Raw genomic sequence first — 14,423 nt, 5'->3', positions numbered from 1 at the left:
CACTGAATGTTCCCTTTGCGCATGTGCAGTTCGAGTAATTATACCAACAGAGTCACACCTGTGACACAGCGGAGGCTATATATGCCTACATCATCCGAGGCTCTGCTCCTCTGTTCTTCTTACGGAAGCAAGGATTCTGAGTGACAGAGAATCTCTGGCAGTCATCCGGGATCCATAGAACCGTAGTTACATACGTGACTTTCGTTCTATTTCATCCCTGCTGACTGCCAGAGGGCGGAGCTTAAAGCACTGGATGATTAATACCAACCATGTCACAAGGAATCCTGAACACATACCTCACTGAGAGGGCCCAGCGGAGCCTCGCAAAAGAACCTAGTCCAGGGGATGAGGGGCAGCCACATTAACAATGTAGAACCTGGCAAACGTGCTTGGGGAAGCCCATGATGCAGCAGCACATATGGCCTCCAGGGGAACCCCCTTCATAGCAGCCCAGGAAGCAGAGACGCTCCTGGTAGAGTGGGCCTTCACACGGACCAGCAGCGGACGGCGTCCTGCGCTGTAGGCGTGGCAGATGACATTCACAATCCAGTGGGAAAGACAATGTCTAGAAAGAGGACAACCCAGCCTGGGACCGCCGTAGCACAGGAAAAGCTGGTCTGAGCATCTAACAGCTTCAGTGGCCGCAACGTATGCCTCCAGCGCCCGTACTGGGCGCAATATCTCAGACCCATCCAGTGATGCACCTGACTGAGGCCGAAACCGAGCCAACCTCAATGGCTGGTTATGGTGCGAACTGGACAAGACCTTAGGCAGAAACGCAGTGTTAGGCCACAAGGCAACACCAAAATCATCTGGACCCCATTGGAGACACGAGGGACTGACAGAGCATGCAGCTCGCCAACCCTCTTAGCCGAAACATTAGCTAACAAAAAGGCAGTCTAATATGAGAGCCACTTGAGGTCCGCCTGCACCAAAGGCTCGAAAGGGGAGCAGCACAAAGCTTCGAGGACCATGAGCAGATCCCAATCGGGCACAGCGGTGGGTGCAACCTACGTGCACCGCGCAGAAAAAGAGGGACCATATCATGGCTCCCCACTGTTCGGTCGTCAACAGATGCATGATAACATGAAATTGCTGCAACATATACCTTAAGGGTCGAACGAGAGCAGCCCTTATCAACCAGAGACTGGAGAAACTCCAGAATAGTGGGCACCGGACAAGAAACTGAATTTTCATTGCGGGCAGAACACCACTGAGAAAAAAAGACACCATCAGTTGTCATACCGCTGACGTATGGAAGGTGCCCTAGCACTCAATATGGTGCGCCTGACAGGGTCCGAACACCCAGTCAGCCTCCCAGTGGCCATGCCCACAGCTGGAGACTTTGAGGGTCGGGGTGCCATATCCGTCCCCCCAACTGAGACAGCAGATCACTCCTGGTTGGAAGACACCATGGGGTGCCGTGACACAGACTCTGAAGCAGCGGGAACACTGGCTGTGCTGGCCATAACGGGGCCACCAGCAACAACCTGTGGCTCTCTCCAAGAACCCTCCGTAGAGTAGGCCAAATCAGCGAGAGGGGCGGAAAAGCATACAGGAGAACCCGAGGCCAGGGATGAGCTAGCGTGTCCTGGCCCAGCACGTTTGTGTTCGGAGCGCTCCCGCTGATGCCAGAGACCCTGGACCATGGGGCTGACATCTGTTGTGACCACCTCCCTGCGACACACCACTAACCCCATAGGGACGCCCTTGGACAAATAAGTCTCGTCTCGCCATGGAGCTAGGGCACAAAGGCAAGTCCATGTCACCGTGAGCCTGCAATGCCTGTGCAGCTTGGTGTCCAGGCGAAAGCTGTTGAGCCACCTCTGCAAAGGACGCAGAAGGAGCAAACCCAAGGGCACAACACAAGTGACTGAAGTCAGTTTGCCTAGCAGCTGCAGGAAGGTGATGTAGGGAAACCGCCTGCCCAGTATGTCGGCCACCCTGAGAACAGATGGACGAGCCCTTATCCCAAGAAAAGTGGTCGTCTGAGACAGAACTAGGCAACTCTTCGCCAAGTTGACTTTGAGGCCCAACAGCAACACATTAGCAAGAAAGTGGCACGTATCTTGAGAGGCACCTGCCCGAGAGGGGGCGCAAAGGAGCCAGTCATCCAGGTATGGAAGAATCCTGACTCCGGTGGCTTGCACCGAGTAAACACGCTTGGGAAAAGGGAGAGGCCGAAAGGGAGCACCCTGAATCGCCAATGGCGGCCCCGATAAGCAAACCTAAGAAAACGGCGATGTTCTGCAGCCATAGGCACATGAAACTAGGCGTCCGTCAGATCTATGGACGCAAACCAGTCTCCCTTTGCAACAGCCTGAAAAACTTCTGACGTCGTAAGCATGTGGAAGGGAAGCAGCCTCAGGAACTGATTGAGTCCCCTCAGATCTAAAATGGGGCAAAAACCGCCTGTTTTCTTTGGCACGACAAAGTACATCGAATAGTAGCCCCTGGTTTGCTGCAGAAGGTCTACAGCCTCAATTGCACCCTTGGCCAGGAGGATGGAAAGCTCCTGGTCCAGTCTTTGGGATTTCACCGGGTTGGCGGTAAGAGTCATTTTGACTCGGCGTGAAAAGGGAGGCCGCCGTTGGAACTGTAGCCTGTAACCATGGGTCAAAGTGGCAACCACCCACGGATCTACAGTATGAGCAGCCCAGAAACTGAGCTGCTGCTGGGAAGAATGTCCGACGATCCCCACTGCCCGTGGGAGCCCTGGGGTCGGTCTAACTGGGCGGCGGACTGGCTGACGAAGTCCCTGCCGGGTCTCTGCTGCACCTCTTGGGGATAGAAACCCCCAGATCTATCACCATGCCGAGGTGGCAGCCGAGCACTGGGGCTAACGGAAGGACAGCTCGAGTGCTGAGGAGGAGGAGGGGGCATACTCCTGCGGAGGCCAGAAAGCTGCTGGCTAGTCTGGCGCACCTGAACAGTTCACTCCAGCGTCTCCAAAGCTGCTGATCCGAACAACTCCACCGGCATGACTGGGACACCACTGAGAGTTCGACGACATGCTTCGGTCAGAGGAGACTGCGCCAGCCAGACCTGTCGACAAGCTTGGACTAGAAAAGACATGACACGGCTGAGCTCAACTGCTGGCCTACGGTCCAGGCCTACCTTGACTTACTCGTGCATGGTAGCCAACACTCGGCCGTCTGTGGAGAAACGGGACAAGGTTCTTGGGTCCCGCCAACAGGCGTGCAACTCCCTCAGGTACTCCTCTGACTGAGGGACAGAAAAGGGAGTAGGAGCCCGTCCACGCCGGAAAAAGGCACTCCCGGAAGCAGATTCCTCTCCTAGCGGGAGTTCCAGCTGCAGCTGCCTCAAGGCCATACACATGACCTCCCGCATAGAGCCGTCACTGGGCTCACCAACTGCACTTTGCAAAGAAAATGAGCCAGTCTCAGAGGCTTCGGAGGACTGCGCCTCCTCCTCATTTCTAAATTGAGAGGCCGAAGCGGCAAGAGACAAAACATCAATCCTCCACAGACAAATCAGGCATGGGTGGGGAAGAGAGCCGAGCAGTTGGAAGTGAGGCATCAGAATGACACGTTTGCAACAACAACTTCATCTCTGCTAACTCCGTCGACAACCGCTCAACCCTTGTGGCCAAGCTCTGGTCAGACTTGGCTGGCTTCCTCCTAATGCGGGGGGGCACAGATACTGTGGTCTCACCATGCTGCTTTGAATGCCTGAGGGGGGCCACCTGCCCAGAGGGTGGGATGTCAACATCATCCTGAGGGCACAACTGGGCCAGCCGAGCCACCCTCAACGCACGGGACATGAAACTACAATTCATGCAGGGGTTCTCAGACAGCGGCTCCACTAGGTGATCATGTCCAAGCCAGCTAGGGCACAGGTCATGGCCATCGTCTGCCTGAAGCATAGCCCCACAATCCATGGGAGCCATCCATGTCCAAGATTGAAAACAAGGCTCACCCCAATTCCGATGGGAAAATAAATACGCTAAAATCGGGAAAGGGGGTGCTAACGCTGCCGTCACCAATTATAGCAGAGCAGGCAAACGAAAAGAGGCCAGGCTAAGGAAAAGCCGACACCGCACTGTCGGTTACATTGGGAGAGGGGGCGAACACCGCTGCCGTCACCAGGTATAAAAAACAAAGCTAAAAGCAGCTTATGGTGGTAAGCCGAACAGGCCACACAGTCGGTTACACTGAGAGAGAACACCACTGCTCTCACCAGGTATAAAAATCAAACAATTCTAAGGAAGGCTTAACGCCGTGAGCCGAAACGGACCACGCAGTTAAGCACACTGGGAGAGGGGGCGCGAACGCTGCCGTCACCAACAAACAGCGAACTTACCTGCAGAAATCCTTCACTAAGATCAACCCGTTGCAGCCCTAGAATGGCGAAAATACCGCAACTCCAGCCAGCAAGCGACAGGGCGTCCAGGCAACGGGGGAAGCAAAGCTCATGCGAACAGCACGTGAGAAGAAATAAGGAACAGAGCCTCGGATGACGTAGGCATATATAACCTCTGTGGTCATCCGGTGTGACTCCGTTGGTATGATTACTCGAACTGCGCATGGGCGAAGGGAACACTCAGTGTTTTAAGCACCGCATTCTGGCGGTCTGTAGGGATGAAATAGTACTTGTGTTTGTATGACCCTCAACCATTTAGATTATTTGTATATGAGGGTATGTGTGTGGGTGCACATGTAGGTGTAGAAGTAAGTGTGTTTGTGGTGTATGAATTTGTCTCCAGGAGGTGCAAAGTGGTTACAATGGTTTGAATAGTAGAAAGCTATGGAATTAGTTTTGTGCCTAAAAGATTGCAAAAAACTCTTAGATGATCAAACAAAAAATAAGAATTTGAGAAAAAATATCATTTCAAAAGTCATTTCAAAAGTAAAACATGCTATCTGTGATCAATCTCTTAAAGCAATACTGTAAAGTCTTTGTTAGACTGAATGTATTTTTGTTATCATTTTCCTCTGTTTCATTCTGGCTGATCAGTTTTGCTCTCGCTGCCAGCTTTGCAATGGGCTATGTGCACGTAGGGATGTGACGTAATTTCCACAATAAAATCAGGATGGTTGTTAACATCCGGTAGTCGCTGAAAGCGCCTGCTGAAATGATATTTTTTCTCAAATCCTTATTTTTTGTTTGATCATCTAAGAGTTTTTTGCAATCGTTTAGGCACAAAACTAATTCCATAGTAAGCTTGCAACACTCAACAGCAGTAGCAAAGGGCAGGTGGACATGGCTCCGGAAGGCAGCAGCCCGAGGCAGTCAGACACAAGGCACCACCTCAGAACAGCCATATGCCATACCCTTTAGCACAGGAGCAGCAGCAGCCCCCGGGCCCAGAAAGTACAGGGGTAGACATAAAGCACTTAACCACCAACCCCTCCCCAGTAACGCCCCCGCCCAGCACCGCACAGACCAAACCCAGTCCCACCCAACAGCCTAGTGTCTGCACCAAGACTACCCAGCACCAAACAGTCAGGGCCAGTCCCTGCCAAACAAGAATGGGCCAATGGGCAGGAACAAACAGGACCCTGCCATGTCCGGCCCATCCTCTCAGAAGTCTCCAAAGACACCAGAAGGAGCTCCTACAGGATGGGAGCAGTCTGCTGGGGCCTACAGGTTAGGTTCCAGCAGGTGCACCCAGCCTCCAAAACCCAATGTTCAGCTGGGTATAATCCCAACCCCAGACCCTATTCTACCCCACCTGTGCACCCACACTCTCGGCCCACCAAGACCGAGCCACCACGACTTCCAAATCACCCGCCGGGCCCATCAGGGAGACACCATGCACCCGGAGCAGAGCAGGCGCCAAGGCAGGAACCCGCCCACACCAGCCAGCAGTGACAGAAGGCCGAGCGGGCACAGCTGTCCATGGCCCACACACGCTCAGTGCCGTCAGCTGCTGCAGCCCCTCCTCACCACCAGTACCTTCATGCCAGAGCCACCACCATCCCAGGGTATCACCCAAATGCCCAGTCTGCCTAGGAACAGCACTGACCTGATGTTGCATCCACACAGCCTACATTAACTGATGCATTTAATGACTGGAGAACATACAAATTAAATTGAACTTTATTTTATTTCACAATTGACAAACAGCAAATTACAAAATCATTAGTCCCTGCATTTTTAAAGCAGCAACTGCATTACATATCTCACAATTTTTCCCTAAAGATTTGTTTGAGTATAAAGTGCGGCAGTGATTGGACACAGCAGTTAAAGTTAAGTAGGGTTGGAGTGCATTTTAGCTCTAAAATGTTTTAATTAGATCATCAATAATTACTCTGTACTACAGGAAGATCTGTCGCTGTCACCTGGTTAATACAGCAGAGAGACAAGGCAAAGAGACAACAACCATCTGACCACCTTAAACATGTGACTAATGTAACTCTGAAAGTCATACTTGGAAAGGCAGCTTCAGAAATACTAAATTAAAGGTTTTGTGACTTTATCTGTGTGTTTTTTTTAATTCATAATGTTACAATGATATTTGAAACACTGACCATGTTGGCCATAAGGACAAAGAAAACACCATGACTTAAACCAAGCAACAAAGTTTCTGATCTTATAAACAAAGTTGATCCCTTCCTGCATCTCAATTAACATTTGAATGTTCAATAAAAACATGGCATCGTCTGAATGCCCTGAAATTTTATTACTTTTTTTTTTAAGATAAATTATCTTACATCTCCTTTTAAAAAGGATAGTTTGAGATTTTTAAGGCGAGGTTCTGTTAAAAGATTATAAACCATTAAAATGTTACCTGCAGTTAATAACTCTTTATAATGATTTATAATGTTTTCTACAAACTCACTGGAATGCGACATCTGTCTACTGCAATTAAGGTAACCATTACTGAAAACTTTATATAGCATCACCTTACAAGATGTAAACTATCCCTTTAAAGAAGCATTATTTTATAAACCCATTTGCATTGGGTGGTTATTTAAAGTGAAGCATATTATTATTTTTACTAGAAATGGAAGTTGGCTTCCTTCCTCCACATACTGTGTAAACTACTAAATACAAATTTGACAACAGTTTAAAGGTCCATAAATCATTGTTCAAATAACCATTACGAGGTTTTTGACATGGGAGTAGTTTTAAGATGGTAGAAGTCTGCGTTGATGCTTTCCCCTCAGGTTAGCTGTTAGCTTTAACCTCCACGTCCAGCTAATCTAGACGACAAAAGTGATCTGCTGCAGGTAAGATATTACCCCCTTATAACCTTTTCACAAAATCTCGCTTGAAAAATCCTGCACTATCCTTTTAAAAAGGAACAGTCACTGAAAACTGGCTTCCACATGTTCTGTACAGGTAAACTAAAACACTGGGATCACAACAGCAAAAAACTAACAAAAAGCAATGCCTGCTGTTAGGTAACATTTTGACCAAGAACATTAGATTATAAGTGGGAAAAACTAAACACACAGAGACATTAAAGACACAAAACAGGAAAATACAAGTTACATTTATCAAAGGACCTCAAGTCAGTTTTTGAAAGTTTTTTTTTTTTCCCCTTTAGGCTGAGGTAGGAAACAAACACACCAACACAAGACAGGGTGTGTTCACCATCATAGTGATCTTCATTCCTCCCTTTTTAGGTATTGTACTGATCTGAAGTGATGCCGTCTTTCCAGAATCAGCATAAAGCACAGTGGTGATTCACAGATTTTGTAAGGGAAGGGGCGCTACTTGAGTGACACAAAGGTCTACTGTCAGCACACTCGAGATCTGTCAAACCTGGAGTCTTTCTAATTTTCCTGCTAACTCACTAGCACACTTTTTGAGCTGTAAAATTTGATTATTTTTGTTTCACATGTGAGAAAAAGATACTACGATTTTGTGTAAAATGTTAGTAAATCCAACAACAATCATTTATGTTCGTATTAGAAAGTACAATTAGTGCATAATTACTGCATAATGTCAACATGATGCACAGATGTGTTCTCTTCATTTGCAGGGGAACCATAGTTTTTCAAATGAAAGTACTTATTTGCTACAGTAAATCTAAGCATTTTGTTTGTGGTTCTACAGGAAGCTGAAGTCAGATGAATTTCCCTTAAGTGGTGCCAGGCCAGCAGACAAGGTGCCGGTGGAGAACTGTTTTAGGACAAAACTGCTGCACTATTAGGAGTTTTAGGAGATTTAAATAAGCAGATGATGGGGGGTGGGGGGGAGAGACGGTTGCTGTGTTTCAAATACATAATGTGCAAATCATTTGTGTGTCCAATAATATGAAAATTCATGCTCAAACGTCTTGTGCGGCTCCTTTTTCTTCAAGTCCAGTCACTTTTCCTTTGCTACTAGGGCTGTGCCTTTACCTTGGGGTGGGTCGGCTCTGACGCTGCATAGGGGTTTTGTTGTGTTCAGAGAGCCACTGGCAACAGATGTTCTGCATCACAGAGTCATGTGCGCCTTCAGCTGCTTGTAGGACGTCCTGGACCAACGGGCCCGCCCGGCTGGGGTCCAGCTTTACTGCCAGCAGGTACGCTGGCCTCAGTTTACCGCACGCCAGGTAGGCTTTGATCTGCAGACAAAAGTTAACAATAAGAATTGGAACAATAAATATGTTTCAAAAATGTCTGAAGGCCTGGCTTTCTGATGCAAAAACAGGATTTGCTTTAAGAAGCATATCATTAAAATTTAACAGCTTTTCTTCATTTATTTTAACTTGAAATGTATGAATGATTGCCTCATGCAAAAAGAGCAGAATGGTAAGGATAAAACATGGCGCGGCCACTATCAGTCTACCTTTGTTTCTATGCTCTTTATCTCCATAATGAGGCTTTCCAGTTCCTTGGCCTAAACCAAAACAAAGATAACAACAATCAGTGAGTCCAGAAGCACAACATGTCAGTTTGTCCTGCAGCTTTAATTTTTGCTGCTTACATCAGAAGGTCCCTTATCTGCAACAGAGAGACAGCTGAGGATGAGGGCATCGCAGTCGTTCTTGGTGGCGGTGCCTGACTCGCCCACGCATTTGAGGAGCTGCTTCACAGCTCCATACTGCCTCTGTCGGACAAGTCGGTGGCCAGCCCGGATGTAGACAGCCTGGGCCTCCAGCTGAAAGTCCTACAAAAAAGGAAGAGAAAGAAAGGACTGAAAATTGAATAAAATGAAACTAAATGTAATGGAAAACATGATGAAAATGAAGCTACTAACTCAGCTCCTATATAAACATACTTGTATGACTCTGTAAGCAATGCCAAACCCTTCCTCTATGTTTTTTCCCCCAAGCATCACCTGCAACACAAGTAAAAAAAAAACAAGTTATTTTTTGCTTGAACATTTAGTGTAAAAGTAGTACACCATACATCTTTTCAAATTTTTTCAATGTATGTTTTGGGAATTTTATGTAATAGATCAAAACAAAGTAGCCCATAATTGTTATGTAGAAGGAAAGGGACACATTGTTTTCAATTTCTTTTTAAAATAAAAGATAAATAATTATGTGCATTTGTATCAGGTCTCTTTTTAGTCTGATACTCCTAAAAAAATGCAGCGCTGTTAGTTGCCTTTAGAAATCACAAAACTAGTAAACAGCTCCTGTTCTTTGAAGGCCTCAGAGGTGTGTTAGAGAGCGTTAATGAGCAAACAGCTTCACAAGGAACACAGCAGACAGGACAGGGATGAAGTTGTGGAGAAGTTATATTTACAGAACAATATCCTCAGGTTTAAACATCTAGTGAAGTATTGTTCTCAACCGAAACGGACCAGGCAACGAGAGCATTAATCAGAGAAGCGACCCATAGTAAGTCTGAACCAGAGAGCACCAGTTATGGTGGGACAACTAGGAAGAAACAAGTTCTAGTTGAAAGAAATCCATAAGCCCTGTTTGCCATATGCCATGTAGAGCAGGGTTTCTTCAAACTGGTCCTCACCTGTATGTTTTAGGTGTTTCCCTGCTGCCACACACCTGACTTAAATGAATAGGTGATTAACAAGCTTCTGCAGCACTTGAGGGGATGCTGAGGAAGTAATGCAATCATTTTAATCAGGTGTACTGGAGCAGAGACACATCTAAAACAAGAAAGACTGTGGTCCAAGAGGACCAAGGTTAAGAAACACTGATGTTGAGGATCCAGAAAACACGTGGAAGGTGCTTTCTTGTCAGATGAGACCCAAAATGGAAATTTGGCTGATGTGCAAAATGCTGTATGTAGCAGAAATGTAACATTGCACACTACCCTGGATCCACCCTCCCCACAATAAAACAAGGTGGTGGCAGAATCTTGCTGTGGTGATGCTTTTTGTCAGCAAGACAGAGATGCTTGTCAGTGTTGATAGGAAGATGGAAGGAGCTACAGGGACAATCCTGGGAGAAAATCCATTGGAGGTTGCCCCGAATGGGGTGGAGATTCATCTACCAGCAGGACAATGACACTAACGATACCATCAAAGCTACAACGGAATGAATGTCCAATTAAAATGGTCTAGTCATGTATACACTTCAACCAAGCTGAGTAGGAACACTTGAAAATTGTTGTTTATGGACACTCCTGAGCGGTTTTGTCTCTAGATGTGCAAAGCCGGTAGAGACATACCTCAAAAAGCTTGCAGCTTTAATTGCAGCAATACGTGGTTCTGAAAAGTATAGACTCAGAGCGGCTGGCCACAATTGGTCTATCACATAAAATCCCAATAAAACACAAAAAGTTTGTTGGAGAGACATGATGAAAATTGGCAAAAGGTCAACAGGTGTGAATACTTTTGCAAGGCATTGTATTTAGTACAAGAAACTTCCCACATTTGACTGTTCCATTAGGTTTTAATAAACCCATTTCTTTTGATTAGAATAAGGATTATTAAGCTAAGAAGATGTGTCAATCACATCCAGTTTCACCTTGCAGGCGACCTCAATCTTCACAGGGCTTCCACCAAACAGCGTTGGTGGTGAACTAGATCCAAACGACTTGGAGATAGGCTTGCTGGCCTGTGGGGTACTGGAGGACGTCGCCGTCTCACAGCGATGCAGGAAACGAGTCACTTCCAGCTGGATTTCGATTGTATTCATGTGCCTACAAAAGTCCAACAAATATCTCTATTTCAAAACATAGTTCAAAACGTCCAAAGGAGAAATGTAATAGGGCTACAAAACACATTAAATAACCTGGACACATCGCTGGATGACATTGTCTTTCTAAAAGAGTTGACAGATGGTTTCCTCCTCCCTGCTCCTCGACCTTGCTGCTCCTGCAGGTACGTCTTCAGGTGTTCTTTGGCTCTGGCCAGCCAGCGCTGTACAAAGCCCACTTAAGAATCATCGACGGGTTTGCCTTAAAAAATGTGTCAGCTGAAAATGAAAGAAGCCAGAAATACCTGCTGCTCTCCCAGCTGTACGTATGAGGTGGCTCCGTGTGTGAAGAATCGAATGCAGGTCATGGCAGCGCGGATGTGGTCCTGTGAAAAGAAATTACTTTAAAATCAAAGCTAACAACCGTAGAATCTAAATGTGTTTGTCACAGTTTACATCGTGGAACTAGATTGCAGTTAAAAAAGTAAAGTTATTACCAAAATACCCTGCATCCTGAAGAATGATCAGAAAGGAGCAAATCCTACTAAACTAATGAAGATTGTAGTTCACATTAGAATACATAGGCTCATTATGTTGCAGGGCATTCATATCCCTTCAACTAGACTTTGTCTTGTGACAACTGCAAGATAGTGTAGAGTTGTGAAGCTTGGCTCCTTCCTGTTTGCAAATAAGTGCAATCAGGACTTGTACAGGTCTAGTGTCTGGAAACGAGCAGCTAACATCTCTGCAGACCCCACACATCCTGGACACAAACTGTTCAGACTTTTACCTTCAAGTCAGCGCTACAGATTTACAAAAACCAGCTGAGACAGATTTTTTCTCCAGGCTGTCTCTCTGATTAATACTTAACAGTCAGAGTTAAGTATATAAATTTATATTTTAAATATATGTAAATATATATTTAAACGTTATAATTTAAATATATATTTAAAATGTATACTTTAAATATATATTTTAAATATCAATATTGAAAAATTCTTCATTTTTATATGGTCCATGTCATTCCAAACATTGTAAGACAGTGTTTTTTGATTAAAAAGATGGACTGGAGAGGAGGAAACATAAACTAGCACAGAAAACAATAGGCTGTTCAGCTGATACTATCTCAAATTCTGTAAATCCATCAAAAAATTGCCAAAATGCCATCTCCAGGGTGATCAAAAAGGTTATTTTCACCTGTGAGTAGACTAATAATTAAAAGACACCTAGACAAAGTGAAGATATCAGTAAGAAGTCCACACAAAGTCCCACTGTGGGAAAAAGACATGCGCTGAAGAGGCTACAATTTGTCAAAGAACACACTGACTGGCCTAAAGAGAAAAATGTTTACAGACTGATGTAGGCAGCATTGTTCTTTTTGGGTCCAGGGACAGGAGACAATGTTTGGTTCAACTCCTGAACACTGAATTCAAGCCATAGTGCACTGAAGCATAGTGGTTCAGGCATTATGAGCCGTTTAGTTCAGGCTCGAAGACATCAAAATACTTTAGAGAGAAAATGGCCCTGAGACTGTCATGCCAACCAGACAACAACCCCAAAGACATCATTAAGCAATCAGCATCTTGGTTCCAGAGCAACAAGATAAACATTAAGTAGTGGCCAGCCCAAACCCCGCGACTTATTAAAACAAACCTGTGGGGGGGGGGTACATCAAATGCTGCGGTTTGAAACCTGAAAAGGTAACACTAAACAATAATACCCTGCAGTAAAGCTTTTGCCTACAACACAATATCTTCTAATAAAATACTGAATAGATTTACCTCCTCAGGCTACAAAAAATGATTCTGATAAAGTACTGAGAGATGAAGTCATAAACATGCCCACTGTAAAGTCTTTGCCCAAATATTCAGAGAGAAAACCAGATCCTACCGTCATAAAGTTCTGCAGCTGGTACAAACAGTGATAGTATCCCTTCCGCTGCAGGAACTGGCACGAAGCCATCAGGTAGCGGCTGCACGAGTCAAGGCTGGGGTCCAGTTTTACCATAATGCCCTGCAGCTTGCTTAAATGTCCTCGTTCCAGACAGGGCTGCAACACCCCTTCTAGAAACACCTCCTCAGGACACTCCTGAGCCACCAGAGAGTGCAAACAAACATCTCAAAGTTGGAACACATAAATCAATGTCTCATTTTGCAATCAGGGTATTAAAGGAAACAAACTGAAGACAATCCATAAATGTAGGGCCTCACCTTGTTTAAAAGATATGTCAGGGCCTCCGTTTCACAGTTATGGCGCATATAGAAGCTGATGACAGCATTGTGAGGGCCATATGTTGTCAAATAATAGAGACACTCCTGGTGGAGGTAGCTGTTCTGAGTCGGTACCTCTGGTCGCTCTGCTGGACTCACCTCGTTTAGAGCGTCTTCCAGCTCTCGAAGCGATGCCAAAATGTCTTCACCGTAAGACTGATGACGAATGAGACAAAAGGTTGCAGTTTAAAAAGTACACAAAAAACAGGAGTTCTATTAGCTTTGGTCCAAATCACAGTTTAAAAATATCGAGAGAAAAGAAGATACAACACATCGTGTCTTATTTTCAGTCTAGAGATCCCTATGTAACCTAGGCCAAGAACATCCACCTCCTAGAAACTACTGGCTACCTAAAACTGAAACTGACATCACTGGATTTCCTGATCCAGTTCCAAGTATTCAATTTAGCTCCCAATCAAGGCATTTTTTAAAGGATCAGTATCTGGAGTCCCTGATGAAACTCAACTCCTGATGTTTGTTGAAGCTCCACTACTGGCTGTGCGTCCCTTCCAGAGATGGACAGTCATATATGACCAAATTTAAAAATCACAGCCTGTATTTATGTGCATGGCTTGCAAAATCATAAAAGAGAGATTACTGCAGCACCTTGTCGATCTGTGTCATGTGACCTGCTCTTCCTGGTAAGCTACCCAGAGTTCAGAGCAAATCGCTCAGTTTATGCAGTGGAGGACAACCCTCTCCGTATGTTTGGTTATCACACGGTTAACTGGAAATGCAATGAAATGTCCAATTATAAACAATGCAGAAGGCAAACATGATAATGTCAACCTACTGCTTCAGCAAACTGCTCACCAATAAATCTTCAACAGAGGAAAACACCTAAGTTAACTGAAGGCTGACATATCTGACTCTACATTTATCCTCAAACACAAATAAAGCCTAGCACGGTTTAGCCAGCACATTGTCAGAACACTAGAGCAGTTTTCTTAACCTCCATGTTAGAGCAGCATATTGAAGTTCACCTGCAGAAACTCCAACTGGATCAAAATATCAGTTGCACATAGTGAAGAAAGATAGGAGATAGCATTATTTGTGAGCGAGTTAAAGGCTTTACAGTTATAACACTAATGAAAACAATGAAATACTGATGGACCGCAGTACTGTATTTGATCGCATGTAAATAG

At 45.5% G+C, this 14,423-nt stretch overlaps 1 protein-coding gene across 2 annotated transcripts in view; it reads right to left on the bottom strand.

The window, feature by feature from the left end:
• Positions 1–6,047: 6,047 nt before the first annotated feature.
• zfyve26 (zinc finger, FYVE domain containing 26) overlaps positions 6,048–14,423 on the bottom strand; it is a 39,448-nt gene continuing 31,072 nt past the window's right edge. For both annotated transcript variants that reach the window (XM_047344965.1, XM_047344966.1), the window contains exons 35-43: positions 13,219–13,434; positions 12,899–13,096; positions 11,314–11,394; positions 11,105–11,232; positions 10,838–11,012; positions 9,178–9,237; positions 8,884–9,066; positions 8,746–8,796; positions 6,048–8,521 (exon numbers count right to left, since the gene is read on the bottom strand). In XM_047344965.1, coding sequence (XP_047200921.1) covers positions 8,312–8,521; positions 8,746–8,796; positions 8,884–9,066; positions 9,178–9,237; positions 10,838–11,012; positions 11,105–11,232; positions 11,314–11,394; positions 12,899–13,096; positions 13,219–13,434 — 1,302 coding nt within the window. In that variant the 3' untranslated portion in view covers positions 6,048–8,311. The remainder of the gene's footprint in view (positions 8,522–8,745; positions 8,797–8,883; positions 9,067–9,177; positions 9,238–10,837; positions 11,013–11,104; positions 11,233–11,313; positions 11,395–12,898; positions 13,097–13,218; positions 13,435–14,423) is intronic.

The sequence above is a fragment of the Girardinichthys multiradiatus genome, chromosome 19, assembly GCF_021462225.1.
Source record: "Girardinichthys multiradiatus isolate DD_20200921_A chromosome 19, DD_fGirMul_XY1, whole genome shotgun sequence".
Lineage (NCBI taxonomy): Eukaryota > Metazoa > Chordata > Actinopteri > Cyprinodontiformes > Goodeidae > Girardinichthys > Girardinichthys multiradiatus.
The sequence above is the reverse complement of the archived record's forward strand: the minus strand, read 5'-3'. Positions and strand labels throughout refer to the sequence as shown.